General features: G+C 41.5%; 1 protein-coding gene across 3 annotated transcripts in view; it reads left to right on the forward strand.

Annotated features, from left to right (window-relative positions):
- Positions 1-14,931, forward strand: part of KIAA0319L (KIAA0319 like) — a 95,532-nt gene that overhangs the window by 27,317 nt on the left and 53,284 nt on the right. For all 3 annotated transcript variants that reach the window (XM_047082475.1, XM_047082474.1, XM_047082473.1), the window contains one exon: positions 2,623-3,152. In XM_047082475.1, the coding sequence (XP_046938431.1) occupies positions 2,790-3,152 (363 nt within the window). In that variant the 5' untranslated portion in view covers positions 2,623-2,789. The remainder of the gene's footprint in view (positions 1-2,622; positions 3,153-14,931) is intronic.

Below are 14,931 nucleotides of genomic sequence, written 5' to 3' on the forward strand. Positions count from 1 at the left end.
ACATGGCCTTCTCCTTGTGTGTCTCTCTAGATTATTAATTTTAGACTTTTCTTATTTTCTAAATAAGCATCTAAAACTGTAAATGCTCCCTCTAAATGCTACATTAACTGCATCCCATGAATTTTTATATGTTATGTTTTCATTTTCATTCAGTTCAAAATATATTCTAATTTCCCTCATGTGATCTCAACCTACACTTGGGGTAAATTAGTGGTCAGTCAAAGATGAAAAGGGACCATTATCCAGTTGTCGGGAGCTCTTTATCTGTGTAGCTTCCTCCTTTCTGGTTGTTTGTTCCAAAATTCTTGCTATCACAGTCACCTCAAACTCTGTTTCCTCAGTGCAGCAAGTCTGCCCTAGTCTGCTTGGGCTCTCTCCTTCCCTGTGCCACCATCTGGAGCATGATGCTGTACGGAAAGCCCTGGTGGTCACGGGGCTCACCTTGTTTGTTTCCTTTCTCTCTGGGATCACATACCTGTTGTTCATGGTCTAAAAACAATTGTTCCATGTATTTTGTCTAGCGTTCTAGCTACTCATGGTGGGAGGGCAAGTCCTATGGCAGTTTCTCCTGCAGGAGCAAAAGTGGAGGTCACGGTACATATTAAAAATTAAATGAAATAGTGGCTTATAGAAAAGTGCAGGTTATTTCATCTGTGTGGACCTCTTCACTATGTTAAATATGAGAGAATTACTCTGGGAAGAATGAGGGAAAGTTGATATAAAGGTGACTGACAGTGGTTACTGAGGTAACAATTTATTGATTTCAACACAGTCTGTGTACTTAGCTGTTAACCAAGATTCATACCATTGGTTACTGTGTGGGAAGGTGGATGAGGATATGAGGGGTATTTCTGTAGCTCTTGGTAGCTTCATTTTTTTCATAGTTGCTATTTCTTCATTTTTCTTAAGGAAGTTCTATTTTTTCTAGGTTTCTAAATTGCCTTGTCTGATGTTAGGTTCGTGCCAATGTCTGTCTCTTTTCTTTTAATGAACAATGGCAGATTGGCTTCCATAGCGCCTGCTCAGTCATCCAGAAGCTTGCCTTTATTTTCCTTATATCTCTCAGTTGACTGGTGTTCACATTTAGTCTGCTGGACGTTTTGTAAGTATTTCCTGGGAGTCAAGTTGGCTTTGGCTGATTCTTCTTCTTTTTTTTTTTTTTTAAGTTTATTTATTTATTTTGAGAGAGACAGAGACAAGCAGGGGAAGTGCAGAGAGGGAGAGGGAGAGAAAGAATCCCAAGCAGGCCCCGCACCTTCAGCGCGGAGCCCAGCATGGGGCTCGAACCCACGAACCGTAAAATCATGACCTGAGCTGAAACCAAGAGTCGGCTGCCTAACCAACTGAGCCACCCAGGTGCCCTGACTTTGGCTGATTATTCCATGGTTGCTCTGGTTAGTCATAGCCCTTTTTCAGTTATGTGTATGTGCAGACATGATTATCCATCTCTTCAGTGTTTTGGTTCTACTGCATATTTTCTGTGTGTAATTTCAAGATATTTTGTGTTCTAACCCCAGGGCCAGAGCTAGGGTGAAGAAAGAGACACATAAGGCACAAAATTGAAGGAGTTGCTCACTCTCAAGGTTGGGTAAGCCAACTCTGTACTTACATGACTCTGAGAATATATTCCTTCTTAAGTTTTGTGCCTGAGGCATCGATCTTGCCTCACCCTGGTTCTGGCCCTGTATAACCCTGACCATAGTTGGGTACAGATACCTATATAACTAAGACCTTAAAATGAGCTCTGTATAATAGCTTTCATTTAGAACATGCTTTGACTTTACTTCATCTAATAAAACAGAAGTGAGGTAATATTTCAGGAGAATTAATGCCATGCCTAAGGTAATTCAGTAGCCCAAAAGTTTATCCATAAGCAACAGTAACCAGAATTTTGAACCATGTTATTTATGTTAACCACACTAGGTCACTGTTGTACTTCTGTTCCTTTGTTTCTTATCATGACATGGCTTGTCAGTAGGAAGTTCATTCTAGCAGAATACCTCTCATGATTAAACTTTTTGGTAATCTGACTACTGATCAGCTCTGGTTGATACCATGATATGCAAAACCACCTGACTCTGGCAAACAGTTGGTTAGAAAATGGATGAACCTGTAACCTGTTGGAGGTGAAGAATACTCCGTTTGTGTTGCTGCCAGTTCAGTGGGTGGGGGTGGGGGTGGGGGGACTATTCCATCCTGTTCCACTACCTGTTCTTCTGGTCCCATAGTGCTTGCACTGTCCCTGAGAAAGGCCAGGACATGAGTGGAAGGTCAAGTGGTGGGACTCTGCCCCTTCCACCCCTCCATACACTTCCACCAGAATAGCTATTTTGTTTGTCTTGCTTTTTTCATGAACTGGAATTCTGTATGAAAGGTCTATGTGGAAGGGACTCATTGAGAAGGGGAACCACCGATGAATGTGGAACAGTACTTCTATAAGCTAAAGTATCCTGAGCCAAAAAACACTCTATTTTGCTTCTTCTGTTCCACTTACTAGACAGCTTTCCCACCTTCTTAAAAACCAGTATTCAAAATAGCCTTAAATGTTGGTGTTCGGGGCACTTTACAGATCAGTAGTGTGTTTTTATTACCTCTTAAAATGTTTTCATTCCTTGTTTTTAGATGCCAGTGAGAGCAGGTGCCAGCATGAGAAGACAGAATTTGGAGTTGGCCTGAGATCTGGGGGAGAAAATCACCTCCGGCTTCTTGAAGGAACCCCCTCTCTCCAGTTGTGTTGGGCTGCTTGCTGCCAGGATTCTGCCTGCCATGCCTTTTGGTGGTTAGAAGGGATGTGCATTCAGGCAGACTGCAGCAGGCCCCGGAGCTGCCAGACTTTCAGGACAGACTCTTCCAATTCCATGCTGGTGTTTTTTAAAAAATTCCAAACTGCAGATGGTTTGGGCTATCCACCTGAAGAAGATGAACCACATATTCTGGGGCTAGGTTGGAGCAGGGTATCTTGGAGGAGACAGAATCCACCCAGAGCTCCACTCAGACCCACTGTATCTTCTAGTGACCAGCAGAGCTTAATCAGGAAGCTTCGGAAGAGAGATAGTCCCAGTGAAGAAGTAGCTACACATACAGTGACACAGCATTCTGAAATGAATGACTCCAAGGAAGTAGGTGATCTGAATACCAGTGGTTCTGCAGAGGTAAGCATATTATGAATAAGGAGCAGAGAAACTGTTAAATCTGCTTTCACATTTGGCACACATGAGCAGTGAAGCTGGTGCTTGTGGGAAGCACTCTATGCTGAGGAATATATGTATAAAGCTGCTTGGTGTCATCTTTGTGGGTGCAGCCCAGATGTTACAAGCATAGTTGGACCTTAGAGATGTTCACTGCATTACAAGTCTGACCATTGTTTTGGTAGCAGCAGAAATCTGCTCATTATCTAGTCTAAGCTGGTTCTTGGCTACAGGTAAGTGCAGTTGTGTGGTGTCCGTTTTCACCAACAATTCTGCAGTATTTTCTGCCAGGTTGCAAAACACTTGATTGACATGGTTGCATTCAAGCTGTCCTCCCTCTTCCCCATCTCCCACGTACAAATACATTTCCTTATGGGGTAGTTTCTATTCCAGTCTGAAGTGCCATTCCTGGCACCACAGACTAAGACCCGACTTACTGAGCTGGGGAGCCAGAGCTGGCCATTAGCCAAGAGGTTTCTGGGGTGACTTCTTACCAAGCTTTGTATGCCAAGGGAGATACCACCAGTAGAGTTTATTCTGCTTGTTATGTTTCTTCATTGTTGATCTTCCTGGGCAAATGATTAAAAGGAATGACTCACTCTGTGCTCAGCCTCCCTTGATTGCTGTGACTTATTTTTGTATTTGTTTTGTCCTAGTTGTTTCTACCAAGTTGAAGCCAGAGTGGGGAAGCTACTACATGCCAGGCACTATGTGTGCTAATCGTCGTACAATGTCATTTTGTTTGATTTTCATAGCAATATTCCCAAATTGGTATTATTAGCCCTGTTTTACCAGTGAGGAAACTGGGGCCCAAAGAGGTTAAACAGTTTGATTGTGTAGCTAATGAATAACAAACCTAGGATTGGAATGCAGATTTAATATTAGGAAAAAACCTTTCAGTGCAATATTAGAGATACAGTCTTAGGTTTAATATGCCCCGTAAACATTAGACATCTGTTGTTAATGTCAGATACTTTACTAAGCACTAGAGATAGAAAGTGAGCAAGATGTGGTCCATGCCCTCAGGGAGTTTACAGTGTAGTGGAGACTCAGACACAAAGGTTGGGTATTTATAATAGTGTGTAACTATTGCATTAGTAGAGTTATATATACAATACAGTAGGAACAGAAAAGAGGAAGTGATTCATTTGAACAGGCAGGTGGTATGTATATGCAGGGAAGACTTCACAGAAATGTTTAATTTATTATTATTTTTAATTAAAAACATTTTTTGTTATTTTTGAGAGAGAGAGCACGCGCGCGTGCACATGAGTTGGGGAGGGGCAGAGAGAGAGGGAGACACAGAATCTGAAGCAGGCCCCAGGCTCTGAGCTGTCTGTACAAAGCCCGACTTGGGGCTTAAACCCATGAACTGTGAGATCATTTCCTGAGCTGAAGTTGGACGCTTAACTGACTGAGCCACTCAGGTGCCCCAGAAATGTTTATTTTATTTCTTTTTTCTCTTTAAGCATTTATTACCTACACTAGATTATAATCCTCTTTTTAAAAATGTTAATTCCGGTGTGGTTAACATACAGTGTTATAGTAGTTTCAGGTGTACAATATAGTGATTCAACAGTTCCATATATTATCCAGTGCTCATCAAGATAAGTATACTCTTAATCCTGCTCACCTATTTCACCTATGCCCCCCACCCACCTCCCCTCTGGTAACCATCTTTAGTATATTTCTTGAAGGATGTGTAGGATTTCACTGGGGACAGAGGCACAGTGCATGCAAAGGCTCAGTCATTTGGCAAATACTTTTTGCACATTTCCTGTGTGCAAGGTATTATACTAAGCTAGGCACTGGGGATATTATAGTAAGTGAGATAGACAGGATTTCTCCCCCAACAGAGCTTATGCTCTGGCAAGGAAAACAGACATTATGTTTATAATACTTAAATAATTATAAGCTTAATATGGGTTTAAGAGGATAAGTGCAGAGTGCTGGAAGAGCATCTAACAGGGACCTAATTGAGACTAAGGGATATGGTTAGGTACTTTAAGTAAAGAAAGTTTAAGTTGAGACTTGATGTAGAAGGAGTTTGGAAAAGAAGTAAAGTATTTCAGGCAGAGAGCTAACAATTTCAGTTTGTTAGGTGCCCTAGAGCGTGGCAAGATCAAGAAGTTGAGAGAGGCTGGTCTTGTTCAACGTAGAAAGCCAAAGGTGAAAAAGGAGGGTTGTGAGCTGTGGAGAGCCTTAAGGCCTTCTTAAGATTTTGGTCTTTATCTTCAGGTCAGTGAGAAGTCATTAAAGAATTTTAAGTAGGGGAGGGGCGCCTGGGTGGCTCAGTCGGTTAAGCGGCCAACTTAGGCTTACGTCATGATCTCACAGTTCGTGAGTTCAGGCCCCTCATTGGGCTCTGTGCTGACAGCTCAGAGCCTAGAGCCTGCTTCGGATTCTGTGTCTCCCTCTCTCTCTGCTCCTCTTCTGCTCATGCTCTCTCTCTCTCTCTCTCAAAAATAAATAAACATTTAAAAAAAATTTAAGGAATTTTAAGTAGGGGATAACTTGATCAGATGTGTTGCTGTGTGGTGAATAGATTGGAGAGAGGCAAGAATGTACTTGGAGCAAGCAATCTCATAGGCTCTTCAAGGCAAGGGAACCATTGTACTAGAGAAAGGTTGAAAATACAGGAAAGGGAATAAACAACAAATAATTCCATAAACGGTGGTTCACAAACCTTAGCATACATCAGAATCACCTGGAGGCCTTGTTGAAAACAGTTTGGCCCTAATTCCAGAGTTTCTGATTTAGTAGGTCTAGAGTGAGGCCTGAGAATTTGCATTTGTGACAAGTTCTGGAGAGGCCAGTGCTGCTGGTCTGAGAAACGCACATTGAGAACTAGTGTCTTACAGGGTGAGTGCGTTTGAATCCTGAGCACAGAGGACCAAGATTAGCCTTAAGCAGGAGGAGATATCTCCTTCATGATGATAGGAAGGAAGAAATAGGTGAATATAGGTGTAGCAAAGGTGGGTTTGTAGGTTCAGTAGAAGGAAATTGTGGTAGTTCTAAGCTCATGCCTGTTTTTCTGAAGTGGGGTAGATTATTTGCTGAGAGTAGAAGCAGAGGTAGGTGGAATGGGCATAGGTAGGTAGTAGGCAGGAAAATCAGAGGTTTGGAGAGAGTGGTAAAGGTCTGAAACAGCCATTAGGAAGGCTGGGAGAAGGCCAAGCAGTAAGGAAATAGACTGCTGGTAGCACTGAACATGGAGACTACGAATTTATAACAGTGGTACTGACGTCTGCAGGTGTGTGAGTCTCCTCAGCAGCTCTCAGCAACCCTGTCAAGAAAAGGCAGTTTGATAGGTTGATTTACCCAAGATTGGAACTTTGCCAATCTTGCATAGAAGGAAATAGAGATGTGGAAGTCGAGGTTATTGTCAAGAGAGTGGATTAGGAAGATAGAAAAAGAGGCAAATAAATATAAGAGGGGCTAACTGACAGAGATATGATAGAGGAGTTTGGCATTTACAGTTTTCCATGATGAGAGACAGACACAGGAGGCACAACTAAGTGTGTGTCCTGTAAAACTGGAGGTAGTCATCAGAGGATGGCATATATTTGTAAGATTATTTATTTTGATGGGGGGGGGGAGGGAATAAGCAGGAGATGGACAGAGAGGGAGAGAAAATCCGAAGCAGGTGCCATGCTCATCGCAGAGCCCAATGCAGGGCTTGATCCCAACTCGGGGCTTGATCCCATGACTATGAGATCATGACCTGTGCCGAAATTGAGTTGGCCATTTAACTGACTGAGCCACCCAAGTACCCCAAGGATGGGATATTTGAATCTAAGTTAGTGGAGGTGGAGAAGTTCTGGCAACTACTATATCTAGGGTATAGTTGTGGAAGAGAGTTGCTGGGGTAGAGTAGACAAGGAGCTCAAAGAACTCAGGAAGCTCAAAATACATGTTACATGAGTTATCCATATAGACACTGAGATAGACTTTTATGATGATGATGATGATGATGATAGCAATAGCTACTGTTTCCTGAGTGAGCACTTACTGTGTACCAGATACCATTCTGAACCCTTGATGTATTTTTAACTCTTTTAATCCATACAACAACTCCTATGAAGTACTGTTAACCATCTCTATTTTATAAACGAGGAAACTCAGGAAGAGAGAGGTTAAGGAACATGGTCAAGGCAATATAGCTTGTATATGGTAGTACCAGGATTTGAACCCAGGCACTCTGATTCTATCCAGAGTCTGTCCTCTTAACCCTGTTACTGTTTAGGCAGTAAAGAGGAATTTCGAGAGCCAGACGTCAAAGCCCTCAGAAAAACAGAAGGAGTAGTGAGGCATTTGGGAGAGGACAGTATGGTAAGGGTTGAATTGCAGCAAGATGGCAGAGGAGAGAGGTTTTACAAAAAAGATAGAAGAGTAATGGTCTGCAAAGGGCATTGGGAAGGGGAGCAAATGAAATACTAACCTGCCTTCAGTTGTGACATATGGGAGAGTAAGGAGCCCTTGTATTGCAGAGATACCTGGGAAATAGTATCCTTAGGGAAGGGCATGCTCACAGTTAAGAATAGGTGCTCAAGGACCCTTTTATGGGCATGTGACCTGTGCAGTTGTACAAGTCCACACACTTAGGCCCTGTTCTCAGTTTGATGCATTGCTGTCATTGTCTTGAAATTCTTAATAGTTTTTCAATAAGGGACCCCACATTTTCATTTTGCACTGTATCCTGCGTATTATGTAGTATATCCTGCAGGAGGTATAGGGAATAACACATGAAATGATGAGCTTCTAGGTGATTTTTGATCATGGAATAGAAATTCTAGGTGATTACGTGGAATTTTTGGTAGAAAGAAAAGGAAGTTAGGTCTCACAGGAGAGGAAGTGTAGGTAATTTAGGGAAAACAGTTGTGGTATAGTAAATGTTTAACAACTGGGTCCCTCCCTCCCCTCAAAGCCCCCAAAACAAGCCCTGAGTTGTAGATGTTGTCAGTTTCCATGGTGTAAATACAGCCACCATGACCATTTTGGAACTTCTAACATGAGTTGGGAGAGATGTGCACAGTCAGGTCAGATGAGCCAGCTCCAGCACACTTCCGATAACTGTGATCAGTAAAATGAGAAGTAGACCAATGAAACAAGAAATACGGTAGATGTAGGCCTGGCAGTGTCCTGGAAGAGGGTAAAAACTCAAATTTGGGCCTTAGAGAATTCAGGTGTACCTTGGAAGGAAGATCCTGGGGTTGTGTTGCTGGGGAGTACTTTTTCTTCTTGTTTGCCTGCAGTGGACAGTAGCAATAAGTTGCTGCTTAGGAATGGGATCTGGAGCTTTAGGGTCTAAAACAGAGAGTGGGTGGACATGGGGGGGAGGAATATTGAACTTGAACTATGAGCCACAAGAGTAGGAGGGGGCCTTTGTGCAGTGTTGCACAGAGGCATTTATATAGGTTGGCATCACTTGCTGAGAACTGTAAGCATTGTAAAATAATAGGGCAAAGTGAAGTCTTCAGTTCCAGACATTATGTTTGACCTTATATGCCATTCATAGGAGCTTGAGGCCTTGGATAGTTCTGGAAGGGTGGTAGAATCACCTTGCGCATTCAGAATGGTTAACTGGTAGGCATTTCTTTTAGGAGAGTACTTGCAGCTCAAACTTGTGCTTAATGCACTGGGGAAAGGGAAGGAAGTGTATACGCTGCAGATCTTCTCCTTCTAATTAGGGATGGTTGGCTAGCAGTACTAGTTTCTAGTTTGTACTGTTGGCATTAAGGTAGGTCAAGCAACTCTGCATCCAAAGTGGTAAGAAATTGTATCATAAATTGCTCTCGTCTTGCCTGAAATGCCTGCAGAGCTGTGAAGGCATTGGGTTGTTAGTAGCATTCTTCATTCTTTTGGAGACATACAAATATTGTATCTAAGAGCTGGTATTGTGGGCCTTTTGCAATTCCAAAAATGGAAAGGAATGTCACCAATTTATTCCCCTTTATCACCTTAAAGAAGGAGAGGCTTGTACTGCTTGGTTTAAGTGCTGTGTCCTTTCTGTGCGGTGAATTGTCTCTGAATTGTCAGCAGGAGGAGAATGAAGGCTTATTGCAGTTCAGCCACTGGCAGTTAATTGCTGCCAGGCCTGCTTTGTGAAACGAGGAGAGGAATGTTCTCTGAGCCCAGGAAATGAAGGTACAGTTAGGTATCCCCACATGGAAGGTTTGGCTGTAGGAAAACTGAGGCGCCCCTTTCTCTGCCACCACCATCATTTCATCCCCTGTAAGCCAGTGCCTTTCTGTGGGACAAATATTTGAGAGGATAAATGAGTCAAGCCTTTGGGCACCTCTCTGCTGCCTTTTTTACTGAGGAAAATTCTTGTGCTGACTCTACATCTTACCAGCAGATAGAGGTGTGGGGTGTGGGCAGCGACACAGAAGAGCCTTGCATAACCGAGTACGAAACCCGGCAGTTCTGTCTCCCTTTGTCCCATGTTTTGGTTTGGTTTGGTTTGGTTTTCAGGGTTTTTTGCTTGATCACTTTGTTTTGATTTTTATTTACTTTTTATTTTTTTGTTAAATTTTTTTTAATGTTTACTTATTTTTGAGAGAGAGAGAGAGAGAAAGAGACCAAGTGTGAGCAGGGGGAGGGACAGAGAGAGAGAGGGAACACAGAATCTGAAACAGGCTCCAGGTTCTGAGCTGTCAGCACAGAGCCCAGTGTGGGGCTTGAGCTCACTATCTGTGAAATTGTGACCTGAGCCAAAGTCAGACATTTAACCAACTGAGCCAACAAAGTGCCCCAACTTCGTTATGATTTAAAAAAAATCTCTCCTGGGGTGCCTGGGTGGCTCAGTGGGTTGGGTGGCCAACTTCGGCTCAGGTCATGATCTCACAGTCTGTGAGTCCGTGAGTTTGAGCCCCGCGTCAGGCTCTGTGCTGACAGCTCAGAGCCTGGAGCCTGCTTCGAGTTCTGTATCTCCCTCTCTGCACCTCCCCACTCGCACTCTGTCTCTCTCTCTCTCAAAAATAAATAAACATTAAAAAAATAAAAACTAAAAAATCTTCCCTATAATCCTTTAGGGTTGTGAAATTTTTGCCAAGGGTTCATTTATTCTTCTGGCTATTATTTCCTGACATATTTGGAATTCCTAAGGGCCAGGCCTAGTTTCCCTCAGATTCTCATTCTCTGTTATCTGGGCAGCGGACAGGCCAATAACTTTTACCAAAAATTGTTTAGCCTCAGGCCCCCTTCCAGCCCCCTGGCCTGGATAAGTTGTATGACTTTGCTACCCCTCAGTGACCAAGGCCCTTCTAGTACTGTCTGGGTACACACATATGCACTAAATGCCCCCTTCCCCACCACCATTCTAACCTTACATTACTGGCTTATTGCATTGAAAGAAAAACTGGGTAGCCTGTGCCCTTGTTGTGTGTGGGTGTGCAGAAATCCCTGCAACTGTACTGTTCTTTTCTCAAAAGTATTAGTGCCTGAACTAGAATACCCTTTCCTTTTTCCTCCCCTCCCCCCTTAACTGCTCCCTTTCTCCTCTCATCTCCTAAATTTTCTGGTTCTTTCATCAGCTTATCTTTTTTTTTTTTTTTAATCTATTTCACTATATGAAGTGAATTTAAAAATGTGTTTGTTGGCTACTTGGTTTAAGGTTTTTTTTAATTTTTAAGTCTCTATACCCAACATGAGGCTTGAACCTACAACCCTGAGATCAAGAGTCACATGCTCCACTGACTGATCCAGCCAGGTACCCCTGTTGGCTACTTTGCTAAGTTAACTTAGGATGCAGGCAGTGGTGAAGGTTTTGGTGTGGATGGGTTAATAGAGCGTTGCTAATTGGCACACCTTGAGCCTTGGGAAGAAAGTCTCAAAACCAGCCATCTCTTAGCCAACACCCTTATCATCCCTCTCCCTTTCTCTCTTCATGGTGGTCTTAGTTTCTCCAAGGAGACTATGAGAAGACATAACTTTGTAACTAACTGCTGCAAAAGTAAACCCTGCCCTGTTCTCCAGCCTCAGCTTTAGTTGCTGAGAACTGGGTTGGTATGTCTTTAAACCCCACTGGCTTTGCTATTGTAGGAAGACTGTCTTCTAGTAGGATTTTTTGTTAATGACAATGATAGTTTTTGTTTTATTTTAATACAGTTGTGTCTCAAATCAAAATGTGTTGAAAGTTCAATTTCTATGAACCATTCGTTCTTTTTTACTAAGTAGTCACCAGGGTGGCATGCGTATTACCAAGGAGGGCCCCCTACTTGGACTGTGATGATATGGCCTGGATAAGTGTGAACATCCTGTGTGGGTCCTGCAGGCTCCTGATACTCAAAACCGAACAGCTCATGGTGGAAGTTTTTCGGGTCGTCTGGAATTATGATATTAATCACTGGGCTGGCTTGTTTGATGAGGGGAAGGCAGTCCCAACTAGGCCTGGGGAGAAAGCAGAAGGAAGAAGTGGGAGAAGGAGTGAGAGAGAAATGGCGGAAGAGAATGTGAATAGAAGCCTCTCATCATTCTGAATAAAGCTTCTTTGAAGATGAAATAGGTGTATGCACCTGGGGCATGATTATATGACTTACGGTTAGTTCAGAATTAGGTTGGTTTTTATTTCTGTCAAGTGCCAGAAAAAAATTGCGTAAGGAAATTTCACCCAAATCTCAACCCTATATCATCCTCTACACATTTTTAGTATTACTTCATAGTTTCTGAAGTAAAATGATTTGCTTTATATCTCCTCTTCCTGCTTTTTAAAAATTTAATAATAATAAATAATAAACAAATTCTTTAAAAATAAAAATCTGCCTGCCTTGCTTAAAAGGATTTATACTCTTCTATTTCTGGGAATCTGTTCTAAAGCAGCAATTCCTAAATAAAGAAAGAGCTTCATACACAATGATAAGATGCTATTTAATTAAAAAATGGGAGCAGTCTGTCTAATAAGGGGAAAGTTGAAGTTGTTCAGCCATTAAAAATATATTTTTGATTAGGGGTGCCTGGGTGGCTCAGTTGGTTAAGCGTCCGACTTCGGCTCAGGTCATGATCTCACAGTTTGTGAGTTCGAGCCCTGCGTCGGGCTCTGTGCTGACAGCTCAGAGCCTGGAGCCTGCCTCAGATTCTGTGTCTCCCTCTCTCTCTGCCCCTCCCCTGCTCATGCTCTGTCTCTCTCTGTCTCAAAAATAAATAAAAACATTAAAAAAATTAAAATATATATATATTTTTGGTTATATGAATGGCTTTTCTGAACTTCCTCTGCTTTCCACTTCAGCCACACAGAATGCTTGCTCTTCTGTGGATACCATACTTTTTTTTTTAAGGAATTTTTATTTATTTTAACTTTTTATTTATTTATTTTTTTGTTTTTATTTATTTATTTATTTATTTATTTATTTATTTATTTATTTATTTTTTAAATATATGAAATTTATTGTCAAATTGGTTTCCATACAACACCCAGTGCTCATCCCAAAAGGTGCCCTCCTCAATACCATCACCCACCCTCCCCTCCCTCCCACCCATCTTTTTATTTTTTTTATATATTTTTTAATTTTATTTTTTTAATTTACATCCAAATTAGCATATAGTGTAACAGTGATTTCAGGAGTAGATTCCTTATCTGCCCCTTACCCATTTAGCCCATCCCCCATCCCACAATTCCTCCAGTAACCCTCTGTTTGTTCTCCATATTTAAAAGTCTCTTATGTTTTGTCCCCCTCCCTGGTTTTATATTATTTTTGCTTCCCTTCCCTTATATTCATCTGTTCTGTGTCTTAAAGTCCTCATATGAGTGAAGTCATGATATTTGTCTTTCTCTGATTAATTTCACTTATCCTAATACCCTCTAGTTCCATCCATGTAGTTGCAAATGGCAAGATTTCACTGTTTTTGATTGCTGAGTAATACTCCATTGTATATATATATACCACATCTTCCTTATCCATTCATCCATCGATGGACATTTGGGCTCTTTTCATACTTTGGCTATTGTCTATAGTGCTGCTATAAACTTTGGGGTGCGTGTGCCCCTTCGAAACAGCACTCCTGTGTCCTTAGGATAAATACCTAGCAGTGCAATTGCTGCGTCATAGGATAGTTCTATTTTTAATTTTTTGAGGAACCTCCATACTGTTTTCCAGAGTGGCTGCACCAGTTTGCATTCCCACCAGAAGTGCAAAAGAGTTCCCCTTTCTCCACATCCTCACCAACATCTGTTGTTGCCTGAGTTGTTAATGTTAGCCGTTCTGACAGGTGTGAGGTGGTATCTCATTGTGGTTTTGATTTGTATTTCCCTGATGATGAGTGATGTTGAGCATTTTTTCATGTGTTGGTTGGCCATCTGGATGTCTGCTTTGGAGAAGTGTCTATTCATGTCTTTGCCCATTTCTTCACTGGATTATTTGTTTTTTGGGTGTTGAGCTTGATAAGTTCTTTATAGATTTTGGATACTAACCCTTTATCTGATATGTCGTTTGCAAATATCTTCTCCCATTCTGTTGGTTGCCTTTTAGCTTTGCTGATTGTTTCCTTTGCTGTGCAGAAGCTTTTTATTTTGATGAGGTAGGTCCCAATAGTTCATTTTTGCTTTTGTTTCCCTTGCCTCCGGAGACATGTTGAGTAAGAAGTTGCTGCGGCCAAGGTCAAAGAGGTTTTTGCCTGCTTTCTCCTTGAGGATTTTGATGGCTTCCTGTCTTACATTTAGGTCTTTCCTCCATTTTGAGTTTATTTTTGTGTATTGTGTAAGAAAGTGGTCCAGGTTCATTTTTCTGCATGCCGCTGTCCAGTTTTCCCAGCCCCACTTGCTGAAGAGACTGTCTTTATTCCATTGGCTCTTCTTTCTTGCTTAGTCAAAGATTAGTTGGCCGTACGTTTGTGAGTCCATTTCTATTCTGTTCCATTGATCTGAGTGTCTGTTTTTGTTCCATGTGAATACCATACTTTTAAAAAACAGCTTTCTTGAAGTGTAATTGACATAAACTGTATGTACATGTTTAAAGTGTATAATTTGTTTTAACAAAAATATACCTATAAAACCATCCCCACAAAAAAGGTAATGAACATATCCATTACGTCCCAAAGTTTCCTCCTGTCCCTTTATAATCTGTCCTTCCTTCTCCCTCCCTTACCCCAGGGCAACCACTGATCTGCTTTAGGTTATTATAGATTTTCCAGAATTTTTATATAAATGGAATCATACATTATGTACTCTTTTTAACGACTTTATTGAGGATGCCATAAAATTCACTCCTTGTAAGCATACAGTTTTGTGATTTTATTAAGCATAGAGTTGTGCATTATCACCACCATCCAGTTTAACATTTCTGTCACCCCAAAAACTTCCCTTGTGCCATCCCCACTCTCACTCTTAGCCCCAGGCATCCACTAATCTCTTTAAATTTGCCTTGTCTGGACTTTTCATATAAATGAGCCATGCAATATGTAGTCTTTTGAGTCTGGCTTCTTTCACTTAGCATCATGTTTTGATGTTCATCCTTGTTGTAGTATGTGTCACATCCTACATAGTGTGTAGTTGGTTCCCTTTAATTGCTAAATAGTGTTCCACTGTATGGATACATCATTTGTTTATCTGTTCACCTGTTGATGGACATTTGAATTGTTTCTAGATTTTTGGGTGCAGATAAGGCTGTTAGGAAATTTGTGTAAAAGTCTTTGTATGGGGATATACTTTGATTTCTCTTGGATAAATACCTGGGCGTGGAATAGCTGCATCATATCATAGGTATATATTTAATATTATAAGAAACCGCCAAACTTTTTCCAAGCAGTT

Source organism: Lynx rufus, unplaced genomic scaffold (assembly GCF_022079265.1).
Source record: "Lynx rufus isolate CCGP_SWC_20201006 ecotype Redwood Valley unplaced genomic scaffold, mLynRuf1.p SCAF_2, whole genome shotgun sequence".
NCBI lineage: Eukaryota > Metazoa > Chordata > Mammalia > Carnivora > Felidae > Lynx > Lynx rufus.